The sequence below is a fragment of the Pseudoliparis swirei genome, chromosome 8 (genome assembly GCF_029220125.1).
Source record: "Pseudoliparis swirei isolate HS2019 ecotype Mariana Trench chromosome 8, NWPU_hadal_v1, whole genome shotgun sequence".
Taxonomy (NCBI): domain Eukaryota; kingdom Metazoa; phylum Chordata; class Actinopteri; order Perciformes; family Liparidae; genus Pseudoliparis; species Pseudoliparis swirei.
In genome coordinates this window covers 18961894-18979311 of record NC_079395.1, presented here as the reverse complement: position 1 = coordinate 18979311, position 17418 = coordinate 18961894, and the positions used below count along the sequence as shown (strand labels likewise).

Here is a 17418-nt window from a genome sequence, read left to right as displayed (position 1 = left end):
TGAAGGGTTTCTATTTCTTTCCTCTGTAAATAGAATTCTAATTTCTTTTCACGAAACTTCATGACAAATAATAAGTTAATAATGTAACTTTAAAATGAGTGTTTCCCCATATGAATTCAAATCTAGTGGTGAAATAACCAATCCCAAACTTTTTTTTAATGTAATGTATTTATAAAAATAATAATAATAATCAGTTATGAGTTAGAATGTAAACTCCACCAATATACCAACAAATTAAAAAATTCCAACTAAAAAAATATGAAAATACATGACCTCAGTGCCATTCAAAATAATTAAATAGAAGACCACATGATTATATTTTGATGAACTCCTAAAGACAAGTGTACTTGTACGATCTCCATACTATGCCAGTTGCATTGGAAAAGCAGCTTGCAGCAAATCTGCATAGAATGTACTGGAATGTAACGTATAAAAAGACAGTGGCAATAAAGCAGTGAACCCGTGGTTAGCAGGTCCGTCTTTCAATCAAAGGGTTGGTAGTTCAATCCCCGCCCGAGTTGATGTGTCCTTGAGCAAGACCCTGAGTGTAGGAATGTCACATGAATGTAAGGAATGTCACATGAATGTAAGCCCCTTTGGATAAAAGCGTCAGCTAAATGTAATTTATTGTGGCAGAGCTCAGTACATATGTACGTCCTGGGTATCCGCGTTGAGGAAAGCGACGCCAGTGCTCTGCGGGTCACTTACTTCCCCTGAGAACTCCTGCGGGAGACCAAAATAAACAGGAGTATGTTAACAATCTCTAAAGCATATCTTTAATGAAATGGAATAATGACAGATTTTTCTTACATTGTGCCTTGCTTTTATCCAATTTAATTGTCCCTGCACAGGATCCCGCCCTATAAATGGATAGCGAGGACATGTAAACCACAAATGATAATGAAGTCACTCACATATATTTAATGCACGGCCAATATTTCATGGACCTGTAGTTGAGGATAGTGGTTTATGATTCTGCCCTGATTTCACATTCAGAAGGAAATAGAAGTCGCCTTACTGTGTCGTCTCCACAACTTCCTCGCCAACAGGGCCAAGCCCACGAGGACCACGATGGAGGCGCACACCAGCAGGGCCTCCAAGATGTGTCTGAAACACAGACGAGAGCTCTCAGCGGTCTGAACACGTGGCGTGGCTTCAGCGGCAGCTCGGGGGCCCGATGCTGCATCTGTTTTTCAATCCTAACACGACGGCCCGAAGAAAAAAAAGACGACAGAGCTCCTCTTGCCTGTGACTGCTCCGTGACTGCTCGGTGATGGGCTCGGGCGGAGGCAGGAGCACCGCGGACTGACTCGGTGTCGGTGGGGACGTCTCAGTCGCTGCAGCTGAGGATTGAAGGATGCACCGTGATATAAGCGATGGAGTGTGTTTGCAGCAGCACCCCGCAGAGTTCACAACGTCAATATGTGACTGGCGATGATCAATACCTTAGTACAGCTGGAGACTTATAGGAATCCCCCTCCCCCCTCCCCCTCCCTCCCTGCCATCTGTCACAAACACATATTGATTTTCAGAGCTGCTCTTGGCTACTTCTTATTCAGCGTGATAAGTGTGGGGATGAAATCCAGGTAGCAGCAGCATCATGTCGAACCCCTTTTCATACCCACAATGCCCGGTTTAAATTGATTTGAATAGCATTTCAAGAGTTCCCATTTTAGTCCGATCACCATATAATCACCTCCCCTAGGACACTGTTGTGTCTGTTTGTTTGTTTTTACCCACAAAGCTAAGATAAACAGATTTTTTTGAATAGAAGTTTCCCAGACTGAAATCTCAGCTTGTGAGTATTGGGCTCGTGGTTTTCAAGCTGCAATACTGAGTGGAATGATTATGCTTAATGTGAAAGTGTTGGCTCCTAGAGAAACACTCACAGATAATCATCACTCCACCCTATAAGTGCTGCAGGGATGACGTATGAAACAGAGAAGTTTGAACCGCACTGGTTCCCCCAGAAGAATGCCAATGACAATTCTTTCAAAGGATTTTATGTTCTATCAGAAAATATAGGTTCAAGCGAGATAATCTCAGCAACGGGACAGCATACTTTTAGGATTGTTGATGAAACTATTCCCAGATGGGAAAAAAAGCCAACCTTCAACCACAGACAAACTATGACTTCACTTCGTCGTCTTATTTGTCTGCTTGTTAGCAACTGCCGTTTTTTTTTTTTAAACCACGTAAAAGCTTAAAAATTCAAGTGTGGTGTATCAGCAGACGTATTTTATACTGTGGAACAAAGCGTTAAAATATCTGAAGCTTGTGTTAACTACAGACCTCATTACAGATATCTAGCTAAAAGAAAACATTAAAAAAACAACAAGAATGACTTCAGAATGAGGCGGAGATGCATGAAGGCAAACTCTCATCGGAGCCTTTTAGTTTCTTTAAGCTCTTTGTTTTGGTTTCCCCGCCCGCAAATTAACTTCTCATGATTCACTCTCATGGCTCTCATGCTGGAAACAGCTGTATTCAGTGGAAAAAAAGGTCCAATAAACTCCACTGTAACTGATCTAACAGCACCGAGCTCTAGCTGGTGAACATCGGACTGTGGCTGCTGAGTGGGGTATTATGCTCAGGAGTTAGTGAGGGGGGCAGTTTAACTTTGTACGGCGATAGAACGTACAGTAAATAATGTAAATGTGCTATAAACATTAAGTAATACTACGTTAAATAAAACTCACAATAACCCTTCAATTAATCAATTAAGAATGGCTCACAAACTAGATTGTGCATTGAAACTAAGATATTAAAGGATGATTTGTTATCAGTGGCGGGCCGTCAGGGCCAGCAAGGCCTTCTCTGCTGGCCTAAACATCATCAGAATATATATTTTTTTCTATATATATTTCCCCACAAATATGTATTCAATTATTCCCCAGAGTAAGAGTTATTCTCTTAATTTCATAGCGTTCCTCTTGGTTGCGCTGCTGCCAGCGCCAGGTTGAGATTTGGAGGGCTGGTCTTTATGTTAGATCTTTTATCCAATCATATTCAGCCATCGTGTGTTGCCAGGGGGCTAACATCTGCCCTTAGGCCTTCAGAATCAACATTGAAGGCGCTGGTAGCTTCAAGTGAATGGGAATGACGATGTTGTGTCAACCAATCAGCTTTAGAGTTGGCTCCTCTAGGCCTTCTCGAAGGCCCCGAAGCGCACAGGAGCCAGCTAGCAGGCGTCGTGCTGCAGGTCTTTTGATTGGATTACCAATATTGAGAGGCGGGTCCTATGGGCAGGTAGATGCAAAACCTCAGAACTAGGAAACTGAATTTGATAAAGGAATTAATTCGCGGACTACAAAGCTGTTTTTTCAACCCACAATGGCGGAAGGAGGAGAAGATGTCGATTTGGTCGAGCATATACTTGAAATCTGCTTTGGGTGCGACAATGCCCTGTTTAGTGAACAAACGAGTGCAAGTGACTTTTTTTTCTTCTTTTTCTCCGTCCCGATGCAGCGGGCGAGACGGAGAGCCGAGAGAAATGACATGCTGTTGTGTAGATACGATCAACATCAGACGGCTGTTTAGTTTAATAAATGAACAAAGACGTGCTATAGAGAAAATGACGGGGGCGGGCCAATTTTTTTTTATGTCATGCGATCTACCAATACTACGCCGTGATCGACGTATTGAGCCCTGGTCAAGAGCCATGGCATCATAATGATAGTAATAAGAGGTGGATTAATTCGGGTGGGACTGTGTAGGACCTCACTGAAGGCCCAGGCCCCAGGCCCACGGCCCGCCACTGTTTGTTATATATATATACAGGTATATATCAAATCATCTTTTAATATCTTAATTTCAATGCAAATCTCTCTCTCTATATATATATATATATATTTATTTATATAGATAGAGATTGAAATTTAGATATTAAAAGATGATTTGATATATATATATATATTTATACTGTATATATATATATTATGCATTGTAAGGGTTCTTTGTCCACCTACTAGTCGTGGGTCTTGGTGTGACCAGAACCTGCACCAGCATCTGCTGCGCTCCCACAGAGCACCAGTACCAGCCGCTGTCTCTCATCCGCAGCTCCTTTAAGGTTATAGTGAAGGTCCAGCTTCTGTCATCGCTGAGGGCCACTGAAGGGTCTTCGTAGCTCCCGTCAGCACCCGTCAGAAGACAGGTGCGCCAGTCTCCACTCCGGCACCACTTCTTCTCGCTGTCTCTGTTGACAGGCAGTCACAGGCGGAGTCAGTGACGGCTCCATCACAGCGCCGGCTTCCATTGAAGATTTATTCTTTCAACCAGATTTGCGTTTCATGCTTTAGAAATGTGTTTTTTTTTAAGTGTGTATTCTTCATTGTCTGATGGTTACAAAAATATCAAAAACAACAACAACTGACAATCGTAATATGTTATATTTGGCAATGGATACCTGTATCTCTCACTGTAGTGGCATTCCACGGTGACGCTACTCCCTTCTTCCCCACTCAGTCGGCTGTTCACCACTGACATACCTGCAGCAGAGGAATGCATGCTTAAAGGGCCAACGTGTCGCATTTTGGCTGATCTTTTAGCAGAAATGGAGTATGATCATCACAACTAAGTTTTAATTTGTGTACAATCACCTGAATACTCCTTGTGTGTCCCTCATATTTAACTAGGGAGCAGGTCCCAGGATGGACAAACCAAACACTGGCGAGAACCTTTCACATGTTTGTGACCTGTAGGCCACCGTAGTTCCCAAACCATGATTGCAAAAAAGGGTGTAAAGTGAGACCCGCCGTGATTACCAAGATTTCTTTTGCATTCGGCTGCTCACTAAACCGCCGTCTTGGAAACATGGGAGCTAACGGATGGGTTATTCAGTTGGTTGCAATCTACGACAACGCCACTAGAGGTCACTACACCCGACACGCTGTAATTAAATAAATACATTTGGCCTTTCTTTTTTTTAACAATAAACCCATCCGTTCCAAATCCCTCCACTGCTCACCGTGAACGACCTTGATGTACGTGTAAGCGACGACGTCGGGGGTCCACCCGCCGCCGACCTCCACGCCGCACATGTACCAGCCGGAGTCCGCCTCCTTCAGGTCACCCATGGTCACAGTTAACAACTGCTGGACGGGGTCGTCGAAGAGGCTCACCTTCTTCACCGCCGGAGTGGCCAGGTCGGTTCGGGCCAAGCTGGTGCAGAACTCCCTCATCTTCCCCCGGCACCAGTACTTCACATAGCCGGCGTACTGAGGGTCGTAATGACACGGGATTGTGAGGGATCGGCCCTCCATGACTGCGAGCTCTGCGTCGGTGGTTACCCTGCAGAGGAAGGCTGGCGGAGAGTGGACATGATTGAGTTCTGAGTTCCGGCTTGAGCTCTCAGTCGAAAACAAGACTCACAGTGGACGTTTGATATTCAGGGTTAAGGGGCGGAGAAAGTAGCCGTGAGCAATACTCCTACCACATTTATAGTTTCGGTTTCGTTTGTGAAGAAAACCCTATTCCCCCTTTCACTTCCCAGTATTTCAAAATTGGATTATTCCTCCAAAAAGATTTCTGGGTAGACAAATATATGAATGGCAAAATAAAGATCAAACATAATGTTGCCATGCGGGCAAGCGGCACAGAAGCTTGGAAGATTTTTTTAAAAAGAAGGAGAAGAAAAGAAAAGGACAACGACACTAAATCCATCTCTGGTTAAAGCCGAATAAAATAACATTAACAACCTTCCTCAACATTAATGAGCGAATGATTTATAAAGAGAAATGATGAAATAGTAAAGAGATCTGAAGCTTTAGAATTTGCCAAAAGCACACAGTTTAAAGTGGAAGAGCGGGGGCTGTATGAGAGACATTTTCATCCTAAGAACTCTCCTTTCTCCTCAATTATCTGCATAGAAAAGACTACAAAAGGTGTATTATACTACTCTAATAAGCATCGATGGTCTTATTTATTACCTGGGATCCATGGCAACAGGCTGAGGGCGAGTAGAAAGGGCCACAGCATGCTTTCATGAGTTTGAGGAAACTCTGTTTCAACACTGACTCCTGGTTCCGCATCGTCAATAAGCCCTGGTCCCGTGACCACTAAGCCCTCGGTCATGTGACCAGAAATTGGATCCAGATGCTGGAGACATTAACTGTGTAGGTGCTAAGAGTCTGATCTCTTTTTATGACTTAAAAATGTTTTTTTTGGGGGGGGGGGGGTTCAATGTGTGAAAATCAATGTGTGAAAATCCATAAAAATAAAAAATATATAATTGTTGTATTTCTATTATTAAGTGACCCATTTTCTGAAACTGGACTCCTAAATCAAGACTACAGAATAGCTTCATGTTGGGCCGTGTGGCATCTTCTCCACTAACAGATGCTCATTTTGGTTTGTGGAATCATTTCTTTTTTTAAACTCCAGTTTTGGCCCCTTTTTTAAATTTCAATATATTCCTCATTCCTCACACATCTCCTGGATTTATCATTCCAGTCACAGTTAGCCATCTTTTATATTCGTTATATAACCTATATCCTCCCAAGCAACCAAACGCCAAGTGCCTCTTCCCACCAGAGAATTCATTTGACAGGCTACAATGAAATAATTTAATTTCGATGCCTGAAAACTTTGGATTTGGTCCAGTCTTCATTTGTCGGATTAAGCGTCGACAAACAGCCCCCCCTCTCCCTTTCTATTCTCCCAGTCCCCCGTCGCCGTCAGCCACTGAATTAACAAACAATTATTCCAAGGCTCCCGATTTGCTCCGTGAAGGGTGTCGTGAATGTCACCAAACTCCCTTTCTTTCTCTTTTTTTTGCTTTGGCTGCGAGGCCCTTTTATGGTCATCCGATTCCCGGGGAAATGTCAGCAGAACCCAGAACTGAAACTGAGCGCGGTTCCTGCGACAGTCGTCCTTGGCAGACTTGAGAATCGAAACTTTCGCCCCAAAAACTAATTATTCACAAGCTGTCGAGCTCAATGCCAAATGCCGGTGTGGAGGGCTGCTTCACAGATCTGTTTCTCTCGGTCACAAGAGATTGATTTTGATGAATTGAAAACGACGCAGGATGTGCTCCATGTTTCACAGAGTATGTCAACCTGGTTATAATGAAGGAGGGAAGGAGGCATCAGTCCTTCATGTGAGGTCATGTAAAGAAACCTTACGTACATATGGTTTCAGCACAATGGCGCCATGATGCTTATTCAATTCAGTTTATTTTACATAGCACAATATTGTAAATGTACTTACGGGCCTAATTCTGTTGTACGCAAAGTCCAGTAAGCGACGGTGGAAAGTACGTTTATTTACTCGACAGCGTCAGTAACAATGACCTCACATGAGATGCATTGTAGGCTACATACCACACAATAAGTAAGATAGCAGGTGCTCTACCTCCAGCAATCAGGACACCAACATGTGGCTACATGAAAATGCACCAGTAATATTGTACGATAGTATAATATATATATATATATATATCACAACTGTGACACTTTGCCCGAGTAGTGATACACTGAGCACCTATCTCCTCTTCTCTCACTACTTATGGATGAATTGTCATCTCTCCATTGCACATTATTAACTCGGCTTCCTCTCTGGAGTCTTTGTGACTTCACGTCTCATCGGGTCCGTTGGACCTGGCTGGGTCTGCTGCCATGACCCTGCTGATGCCCCGCCCACTCCTCCTCTCTACCTCCATCTGCCTGATGGATCATGGAGGTCTGGATCGGGGTCCATGCCTACTACCAACTATTCATACACTCTGTCATACTCATTGAATGTGTTGTAACTCTGTAATGATTCCTTCTGGTCACATGACATCTATTGTTCTGTCCATCCTGGAGAGGGGTCCTCCTCTGTTGCTCTCCGGAAGGTTTCCTCCCCCCTGAAAGGATTTTTTCTGTTTCTTGGGAGTTGTTCCTGATCCAATGTGAGGTCAAAGGTCAGGGATGTCTATGTGTACAGATTACAAAGCCCTCTGAGGAGAATTTGTAATGTGTGCTAATGGGCTATACAAAATGAATTGTTAATTTTAATTTTAAAATGTTGCCGATAAAACTAATGTGTACATTTAAGTATCATTTAGACTTGTACTGGAGTATATTGGAGTCGTTTTGATACCTTTACTTGATGAGAATGTCTTCCACCACAGACAGAAAGCAGCCTCCAGTTGTTAAGACATTTAATGAGTAGTTTATTAAAAGATGGGAAACCGAGACCTTTCTTGGAGAAAATACGTATTCCCCTACTTTAAAAATGTAGAAATGTGGCATCCTCAACTCGTTTAAAATCTTCCAGGTGAGATCCCCATTCGCCACTTAATGCAAACACATTTTTTTCAAAAAGGACCGGCTCTAATGTTATGCCTTTAATATTTAGAGGCGGGTACCTCCCTTGTCTGCATAGTAAGAGATGCGGACCTGAAGGAACACAGGAATCCAACTAGATTGGGTCTGCTTTGCCATCTCTGAATAAGACACACTTCCCTCAGCCAACGAGCACAGTAGCCCCGTGAAGCCCTCGGGTCAGCGCTGCCTTCGACAAACGTTAAGTGGCTCTGCAGAGTCACAATCACCTGAGCTGGAATGTGTTTCCATCAGGTGTTCCAGAGCGGGCGATCGAAGCAAAGCCCCTCATTGCTCAAGGGCTGCAATGTTCCCGCTCTCCCTCCTCTCTCAGCGTGATGGGCATCTGCAGCGCTCACTCGCTCCCATTGACTCAGGAATATACCGGAGTCTATTCTCCTTCAAGTTGAAGAACTGAAAGAGCAATCTGTGTGGGGTTGAAAAGAAATCAAAAAGTTCTCTCAGGGATGAAATCCTTCCGTGGACAATTTTCCCCACCCCCTCAATCATTTTAAAAATGTATTTTTTTTGCCGCCAAATCCAGCATGTCGCACCCCTGCCAAACCTGGTGTAAAAGACTTATTTTGTAGGCGGCAATACAACTATATAGCCGTCACCCTCATAAATAGGGGGTATGGGGTTCCACTGTCTGATGTTTCATGTGATGAAATTTCATATAATTTACATTTTCCGTGTTCAAATGGGACTATTATGTTTCTACTGAAGAAGAAAAAACTGTCCTCACTCCGTCTGTTGTTGAAAATACTGTCAAGAACTGCTTCTGTATACTCAAGGTCACCATTGAAGTTGTTTTTATTTCTTCTTCTCAGTGCAAAAGGGAATGCTTTACAAATTTGTATGTTTAAAAAAGAAAAAAGAAAAAAAAAGAAGAATTTAAGAAATCAATCCATATTTGTAAGAAAATTGTACTGCATGTGTGAGTGACAAGATGAAACTAATTCAGTGTTGATGGGTGGGATGAGACTCAAAAGTAGATTTAACGTCGTGTCCTGAAGGGAAGTTTGGATATTTTCTCTTGTTGTGATCTATGAAAAAAAGAAGAGTTGGTTAGTGACATTGAGGTTATCGGAGCGGTTACTTAAGAGATGAGAAACAAGAGAATGCAGTGTGCACATATCAAGCCTACAAATTAAATAACACTGTTTTCTAGCAAAGCTTGTGGATCTCTCTCACACACTCCAGAGAGATTAGTATTTTTTTCTTATTCAAAAGAATATCGGCAGTACAAAAACACATGAAGAGAACACATTCTCATGACTCGTCTGGTTTTAACTATTTTTAAAAATCTGAATATACCATGCAAGAACTAGAGAACGGCCAGGCCCAATTGGTGTTTGGGCTCCATCAAGGCGCCACTCAGCTTGATGTGGGAGCAATCACTTCAAACAAGAAAATATAATAAACCAACAGCAGCAGTCATACTCTGAGCGGCACACAGCTGGAAGGAAAGCTGCAGAATATAATCTGATGATTAGATGTGTTGAAATATAAGTGACTAAATAATAATGATCGTCTCCATTGTGGGTTTGGACTAGAATGTGCCTTTGTGCAGAAGCGGCAATTTGTTGGTTTTTTTAACTCAAAGTGAGACGAGTCAAAGACATCCACCTGAGAAGGAGGACACCGCGAGTCAGACGCACGGCCGTTTCAACCGATGAAGTTCATCACGACCAGATGAAGGACGGTGTGAGCGAATAGGAAGTCAGCGAAGGCTCTCTCCGGGGAGATGGACAGGAAGTCTCCTTTGTTATGTGGGTTGATCTGGATCCGAAGACACACTGAGAAGAAAGAAAAAACACTATTATGACACTTTAGTTCTATTATTGCACTGAAAACGTTGGTGACAGACGCTGTACTGCACGTTTCCATCACTGTGAACTGAATATCGTTGGGATTTATTGCACATTTTCCCACCATCTTCTGACATTTGAACTGTGGGTCAGTGGTTAGCAGGTCCATCTTTCAATCCGGGGGTTGGTGGTTCAATCCCCACTGTAACATGATTATAAGTCACGTTGGATAAAAGCTAAATAAAATCTAATGTCATGTAACCAAGTAATCACGCAGTTCATCACACAAACCCAATTACTAAATCTCACCTTGTTTATTATTCATATAGAAGTTCTTATGTTACGACAATACGAGCTCTGAGTTAACAGAGGCTCCCACTTCCTCCACCATGAGGAAAAAGATTAAATATAAAATCATGTCCAAAAGCTAAACCCAGGTGTATTGGGCGCACCTGGCTGAACCGGATGCACTTTATGCAACAACCCTGCCTCCATAAAGGGGACTTCTTCATTCTGGATCAGCTCCTTGCTAGTTTCGGAGCCTGTAGTCTATGACGCTGTTGAATTTGACTGCAGCCTAAAATCATGCATTTATGATGATTTAGTCACACACACGTAAAAAAAAAAAAAAACAGTGTGGGAGGAAATAAAATAATTCAATAAAACCACCACGTTTGACACCTTCCTACAAACGCAAAGAGATAACTTTCAGCGGCAGTTCAGTGTACTTTAATAGAGCAGGAGAATATATCGCCATACTGAATGTTTGTATTTATTTTATAATTCTGCATAGTTAGCTCGAGCCTAGCATGGCTAGCTGACGTGTGTCTGCACACACAAGTCCACGCGCGGGCGAGAAGTCCCGCGACCGCAACCCCTCGACAAACCAACGGTTAACCGACCAGGTATTTACCTCCGAGGATGAAAGCGCCCACACACGAGATGAAGCCCGACAGAAAGCTGTTGAAGGGGTAGGTGCCGACGAGCAGACAGTAGAGGAACTGCAGCGCTCCCGTCAACAAGATGTATAACAGATACGAATCCACCACCTTCAGCTTGTTGGGCGTCGTGCTGGCGTACTCCTCGAGAAACCGACAGATGACGGAGATGACCGAGTTCGACATGGTTTGTGTTTTATCGTCTAATTTGTACAAACGGGGGGTGAATGAACACAGGTCCTCTTCCTCGGTCGAAAAAGTGACGTGTCCTCGTCAACCGGAAGCGGCCACGGGTGTTACAAAGAATACATTCCGAGCATTGAGCGCGAGCGTTGGGTTCCGAGTCGCGCGCAGAGAAGAGCGAAGGCCTGTTGCTGGAGAACTCGGCACCGCCCACCGTTACAACGCAGATGTCAAAGAGAGACAGACAGCTCACTCTGCCAGAATTTCGAGATACGGCCGATGCATTCTCGGTTCTCACCAATTTTATTGGGACGCTATTTTTTTTTCTTTGTCCCATTGAGATCATCTTCTCAGCGGACCATCTTTGTGCTCGCTCAGGGTTTAACGAGTTTGTGTAACACATTTTCTAAGGAAGATAAAGGTGCGCGTTGCCAAGCCCATAATTTCCTCTATGTGAATGTAGCCACCAGAACATGTCAACCGATGGACCCCGCGACAACAATCACAGCGCCGGAGTGTGAAACCGAGTAAGTCAAGTTCAACAGCCGGATGCAGCCTTGTGTCTGATTACGTCACGAGTTAGCTAAACTTTATACAACCCCACCGTGTTTATTGTGTCGCTTCTCCCCTTAAAGGCGCGTGGATATGAGGGACTGTGTTGTACTTCGTCATTGTAACGTAAGCAAACACATATAATACACACGTCCTGTGTGTGTGCTCCCCTGAGGACATGTTTATTAAATGTAGTCCCTTACTTATGTTCTCCTAACGTGTAAACGTAAGGACTCTATATGGGTGGGAGACGAGGGTTGCTTTGGGAATGCAGCGATCAAATGGGATCACATTGGATCATATTGATCTGTACGTCACTCCGGTTTAAGGGGTCTCTTTCTTTTCTTGGTAAAGTTTTTGTTTACACTGGAGAGTAAGCAGCTGTGAGTGACAGTTGGATGACTCAGCACTTTTCCCCGTTTGCATAACAGGTAGAAGGCCTGGTGGTGTACCTGTTGATGGTTGTGTGTGTGTGTGTGTGTGTGTGTGTGGTGGCTCTGACCTCTGAGTCATTCTGATAAATATTTGCCTTGTTGTCAAACCTCCAAGGGTAAAGAGCTCTGGCCATTCGGCTGAATTAGTGTTTTTAATAATATTTATTAATAACATTCATTTTTTCATTACGTTTATTTCTCACAGGGAATAACATTAATTTCCCAGATCACCGGCTTTTAAAGTGTTTTTAGTCGTGTATATTCGGCATGCGTTGAATGGTTCCCTCTCCACTCCACCGCCTCCTCATGCTCTGTTTCTGTTTTCCTCCCTCTCGTCAGGTCGAGTTCAATCTGGAACTGGTGGCCGTCCTGGCGTCCGACCTCAATGTCCCTTTTGAAGACGACAGAGTCCAAGATTCTCGCATGTAAGGTGGTTTTGACGTGTGCCGCCAGATCATTTACCCCTCGGAAGTGATAATGAATGTTGCTAATCACTTGCATTAGCTATATAAAAGCTGCCAACTCTTTAAACAACACCTGTGAGTCTTTTGAAGTGTAATACGACTCACCAGCTGTACAAGAAACCTAACTGAGGGTATACTGATGCTTTACTCCATGTCTGGTCACCACAGGTATTCAGAATGACGTCTGGGCTCGGTTTGTGACTGCCAAACCGCGATCGGATATGGACCCTGACTCTCACCAAGAAGGCGGCGCCGGTGCCTGCAGAACAAGGTGCCGCCCTCCTTATCGACCTTTGTTTGCTGAGCGTGAGGCGACCGCTGTAGTTCCACAGTGCTAACGTATGCATGATATGACTCACGGCATAACTCCTCTCAGTCCTTCTAGCCCCGAAGACTCCCCTGGTGATGGTCCATGGCTTTGGAGGTGGGGTTGGCCTGTGGATCCGGAACCTGGACACGCTGAGTCGGTCGCGGCCTCTCTACGCCTTTGACCTCCTGGGCTTCGGCAGGAGCTCCAGGCCTCCCTTCCCCTCGGACGCCGCCAAGGCGGAGGAGCAGTTCGTCGACTCCATTGAGCAGTGGAGGCGGTCCTTGGGCCTGGAGAGCATGGTTCTGCTGGGACACAGTCTCGGGGGGTACTTGGCTACCTCCTACGCCATCCAGTACCCCTCTAGGTAACGATGCCTCATGTGATGCGGTCCAAAACATTAAATAATGAGCTGCAGCTGCAGACCGGATGACTTGCAGCTGGCTGTGATTAGTTTTTGCTGTTTTTAGATTGAAGGATTTCAGAGTTAGTCGTGTTCAAGAGAAAGACATTCGTGAAGCCAGAGATCATTTTTAAGCATTCAATATCACGTTGAATATTTCTGGCTCACATCTTAAACATAGTTTCCTCTGGTTGCCTGGCAACCTCCCGTTGACAACAAACTCTACGAAGTGGTTACACCGTGTCAAGAAATGGTTTGCATCGGGGGGTTGAGGGGTGGAATAAAAAATCTGTTTGCTAAAAATATTTTACTCATAGGAACCGTATTATATATAACCCTCGAGGCGTATTACCCTTTCTATAAAAGTGGTTTGTTACTGTCGCATTCTGAGAATGCGGAAGGTTATGTTTTGATCGCTGTGTATTCATTTATTTATTTGTATGTGTGTTATTCGCATAACTCAAAAAGTATTCAACCGAATCGCATGAAATTTGGTGGGATGATTAGTTATTATCCGGGGACCATTTGATTAGATTTTGGGATCGAATGGGGTCAAGGTCATGAAAAGGTACCAAAAAAGTGGCTGCGGCGAAGGTATGCGCTCTACCGAGTGCCCGTTCTAGTTTGTGTTGAATTTGAAGAGTTCTTGACTTTAGCGCCCTCTAGTGGTTAGATCTCAAAGTCTTGCAGGGCACACCCCTGATGACAAATGATAACAAATGCCAGTTGACAGGAGATGACGACGTGCCCTGCTCTCTCTCCTCTTGTAGAGTGTCTCACCTGATCCTGGTGGACCCATGGGGTTTCCCTGAGCAGACCCCGGATGGTCAGGACCAGGGCACGGAGGTGGTGAAGCGGCCGCCCTTGCCGCGCTGGGTGAAGGCCATTGCTGCAGTGGCGTCCCTCTTCAACCTGCTGGCAGTCATCAGAGCCGCAGGGCCGTGGGGTGAGATAACCATGCACGTCTAATGTCGCGCCACCTGCCAGGCTTTCGGCTGTCGGCTCATCTTGCGGCGTGTCGCCGGTTTCAGGCCCAGGCTTGGTGAACAGATTCCGTCCCGATTTAAAAAGGAAATTCAAAGATCTGTTCGACGATGACACCATGACGCAGTACATCTACCACTGTAACGCACAAACCCCGAGGTGAGCAGAGCGATGCACTCGCCCAACACGATTGCCTGTTTCAAAAAAACGCCGGCCAACGTCCGGTCGCCTTGTTCGTTTCCTCTCCTCCTTGCCAGTGGCGAGGTGGGTTTCCGGGCCATGGTGGGGTCTCTGGCCTGGGCCAAGAGGCCCATGCTGCAACGCGTTCACCAGCTGCCGCCCTCCATGCCCCTCACCATGGTGTACGGGGCTCTATCCTGGGTGGACAGCTCGTCTGGGGACGCCGTGGTCCGGATTAGGAACCAGGCCCCGACTGAAGTCATCGTGAGTAGGAACGCAGGGGAGAGTCAAGAGGGGCTGGGAGTCCAAAACGTGCAGATATACTTTTGGATTGGCGTTTATTCATTTCATTTTTTAAATATATTTTTCTATATATTTTCACAATGAAGGGAGCATGCAGAGCAGACAGAGCACACTCCATTCAACATTACAGAACATGACACAACAACTTAGGAAAAAGAAGAAATACACAAGTAAATGAAATCAAATTAATACAAATAAAAAATTCTAAAAAAAAGTTGGTGTCTACGATGATGAGACTTTCATTACAAATTTTAAATTCACGTCGCGTTTTGCTGCTTTTTGGTTTAACTCAAAATCCTTGAGGCAAAGGACTCGAGGGTCCTTTTGTCCTTTTGACTTCACGTCGGACCCTATGAGACGGCATAGATCCTATCTGCCTGATGGATCATCGAGGTCTGGGTCGTGGAATTCCTGCTACCGACTACGCCACTGTCCTGTTGAGACTCCGCCCACTGTTGAGACTCCGCCCACTCCTCCTCCCCACCGCCATCTGCCTGATGGATCGTGGAGGTCTCCATCGTGGAATATGCCGACTATGAACTATTCATACACTGTCATATTCATTGAATGTATTTTAACTCTAAATCTGTCCTTCTGTACACATTACATCTATTGCATCTGTCCATCCTGGAGAGGGATCCTCCTCTGTTGCTCTCCTGAAGGTTTCTTCCCTTTTTTCCCCCTGAAGGGTTATTTGGGAGTTTTTCCTGATCCGATGTGAGGTTTTGGGGCAGGGATGTCTATGTGTACAGATTGTAAAGCACTCTGAGGCAAATTTGTAATTTGTGAAATTGGGCTATACAAATAAACTGAATTGAATTGAGGGTGAACACATTTCACAACTTTTTGGTGGTGCAAGGTCACCGTGACCTCACAGAAATAATCCTCTTTTGTTCCATAACTCAGTCGTTTGTGTGCGATCCGTGACAAGTTCACACCGGTGTCTTTAATGGGACGAAATGAAGAAGTGAAGATGTTCTTTGACAGCCGTGGATGTCGACCGTGCCGTCGGTCGGCGGAGGCGGACTAGCCGCGAGGCGGCAACTCTAGTCGTTTTCATCCTTGCTGACTTTCTTTTTAATCTCTCGTCTCTTCCACTGTGCAGCTGATCGACGACGCTTCCCACCACGTGTATGCCGATCAACCAGAGGAGTTCAACAGAGTGGTGGAAAAGATATGCGACTCTGTTAAGTGATGGCCACTGTGTGTGTGTGTGTGTGTGTGTGTGTGTGTGTGTACATGCCTTTTATATGTAAAAGCACTGAAGCATAAGGCCAAGTCATGATGGGGTACTTAGCACTACATGTCTAAATGCTGGGTGGCGTCCGTGGCATTTCGAGACATCCAGTAGCTCCACATGCGTTTGGATGTTCTTTGTTTGCGACTCCTGTTCTCATAGAAACGGGCTGTTGATATTATTGTTGCCAAGTTTTCTTGTACGGGGAAATGGTTTAATTTAAAACATGATTGAATACGTTTTGTTAATGTGATCATACAGAGTAATACTTGTACTTGTGCTAAATGTGTTTTATTAGTAAGTGAAACACACACTCCTCCGGATGCACTGGGTTTGTGTGACGGAGCGGCATCATGGCTCATGACTCGCACTTTTTGTTGTTGATGTGCCTCATGTTCAGGCCTGTATTGGATATCTGGTCTTTTAATCTTTGCTTTTCTCTTTATATATTCATCACCGTATAAAACGGCTGCTTGTATTTTTTACCTTGAAAACAATAAACGCTCATTTGCCAAACTGCTCCTGTGGAAGTCCATGCGGCGCACCGCGTGGCCCAACCAGTAGGGGGCGCTGACGCGTGTCATTCCCATTGGTTTCGGTGGTGGCGCGGAATGGCTCGTGGAAGCCCTTCGTTCAAAATGTTGTTTTTGTAAAAGCGCACAAATATTATCAGCCACATTTTAAATAAAAGTGCCAGTTTTTTCCCTCTGTCACTGTTTATGTTTGATAAATAATTAAAACGTTATTACGAGTGATTATTTTATTGTTGCAGCTGGCTGAAGTAAAAGTTTTCTATTTTACATAAAGTCATAAAAGACCAAATAGGAATGTGTTTTATCTGAAAACGCTGTGCTGGTCATTGTCTGCGGTCCCTTGGAGCAGCAACAGGTTCTGTGGAGGTCAGGCGGTCATCGGCGGTTCTCCATCACAAGAACATCAAGTTCAATGTAAACAAAAGTTCCAACTGTTTACTTTAGTTTGTTCTTGTAAACATCTCTGCGGGCTGAGGCGAAGCAGCCCTCCTCTCTACTGGAGTTGTAGAGCATTTGGATGTATTGATATTTAGAGTGGTTTCCAGTGAGCTATTAATGACTTAATAGTGACATCGCTGCTCTATAGACACAATATGTCGCTATATTGCCATTATAAATTCATTCTAATCCTGTTTTTCTTTTTGTTCAATATATTTATTGAAGAAAACTTAAGAGTAGGGAGCTACTCCTAATTTTAGGTGTACTGAATTGGTCCAAAAGAAATATTATTTTGCTGAGGGTGCAATATAGTGGCTGCCTAGAAATTAAATACTCTAGTCTAGTAGG

General features: G+C 44.4%; 3 protein-coding genes across 5 annotated transcripts; 1 reads left to right on the top strand and 2 right to left on the bottom strand.

The window, feature by feature from the left end:
- Nucleotides 1-601: 601 nt before the first annotated feature.
- pigr (polymeric immunoglobulin receptor) lies at nt 602-6015 on the bottom strand. Of its 2 annotated transcripts, none has more exons than XM_056420770.1 (8): nt 5928-6015; nt 5121-5302; nt 4406-4487; nt 3969-4195; nt 1247-1343; nt 1019-1107; nt 811-860; nt 602-723 (listed from the first exon to the last, which is right to left on the bottom strand). In XM_056420770.1, exons 1-8 carry the CDS (start codon nt 5936-5938, stop codon nt 640-642), a joined length of 822 nt encoding a protein of 273 aa, XP_056276745.1. In that variant the 5' UTR covers nt 5939-6015; the 3' UTR covers nt 602-639. The 2 variants fall into 2 exon arrangements, with proteins under 2 accessions (XP_056276745.1, XP_056276744.1); XM_056420769.1 differs by having other exon boundaries at nt 4967-5302; nt 5928-6009.
- A 3083-nt stretch (nt 6016-9098) lies between these two features.
- On the bottom strand, nt 9099-11336 carry dad1 (defender against cell death 1). The gene is made up of 3 exons (XM_056421310.1): nt 11028-11336; nt 9933-10102; nt 9099-9349 (listed from the first exon to the last, which is right to left on the bottom strand). The coding sequence occupies exons 1-2, from the start codon at nt 11236-11238 to the stop codon at nt 9972-9974; spliced, it is 342 nt and encodes a 113-aa protein (XP_056277285.1). The 5' UTR covers nt 11239-11336; the 3' UTR covers nt 9099-9349; nt 9933-9971.
- A 136-nt stretch (nt 11337-11472) lies between these two features.
- On the top strand, nt 11473-16844 carry abhd4 (abhydrolase domain containing 4, N-acyl phospholipase B). 2 transcript variants are annotated; one of them, XM_056421308.1, is made up of 8 exons: nt 11473-11762; nt 12561-12646; nt 12854-12956; nt 13062-13359; nt 14166-14341; nt 14427-14538; nt 14637-14823; nt 15968-16844. In XM_056421308.1, exons 4-8 carry the CDS (start codon nt 13091-13093, stop codon nt 16055-16057), a joined length of 834 nt encoding a protein of 277 aa, XP_056277283.1. In that variant the 5' UTR covers nt 11473-11762; nt 12561-12646; nt 12854-12956; nt 13062-13090; the 3' UTR covers nt 16058-16844. The 2 variants fall into 2 exon arrangements, with proteins under 2 accessions (XP_056277283.1, XP_056277284.1); XM_056421309.1 differs by lacking the exon at nt 11473-11762 and adding an exon at nt 11807-11913.
- Nucleotides 16845-17418: the final 574 nt, after the last annotated feature.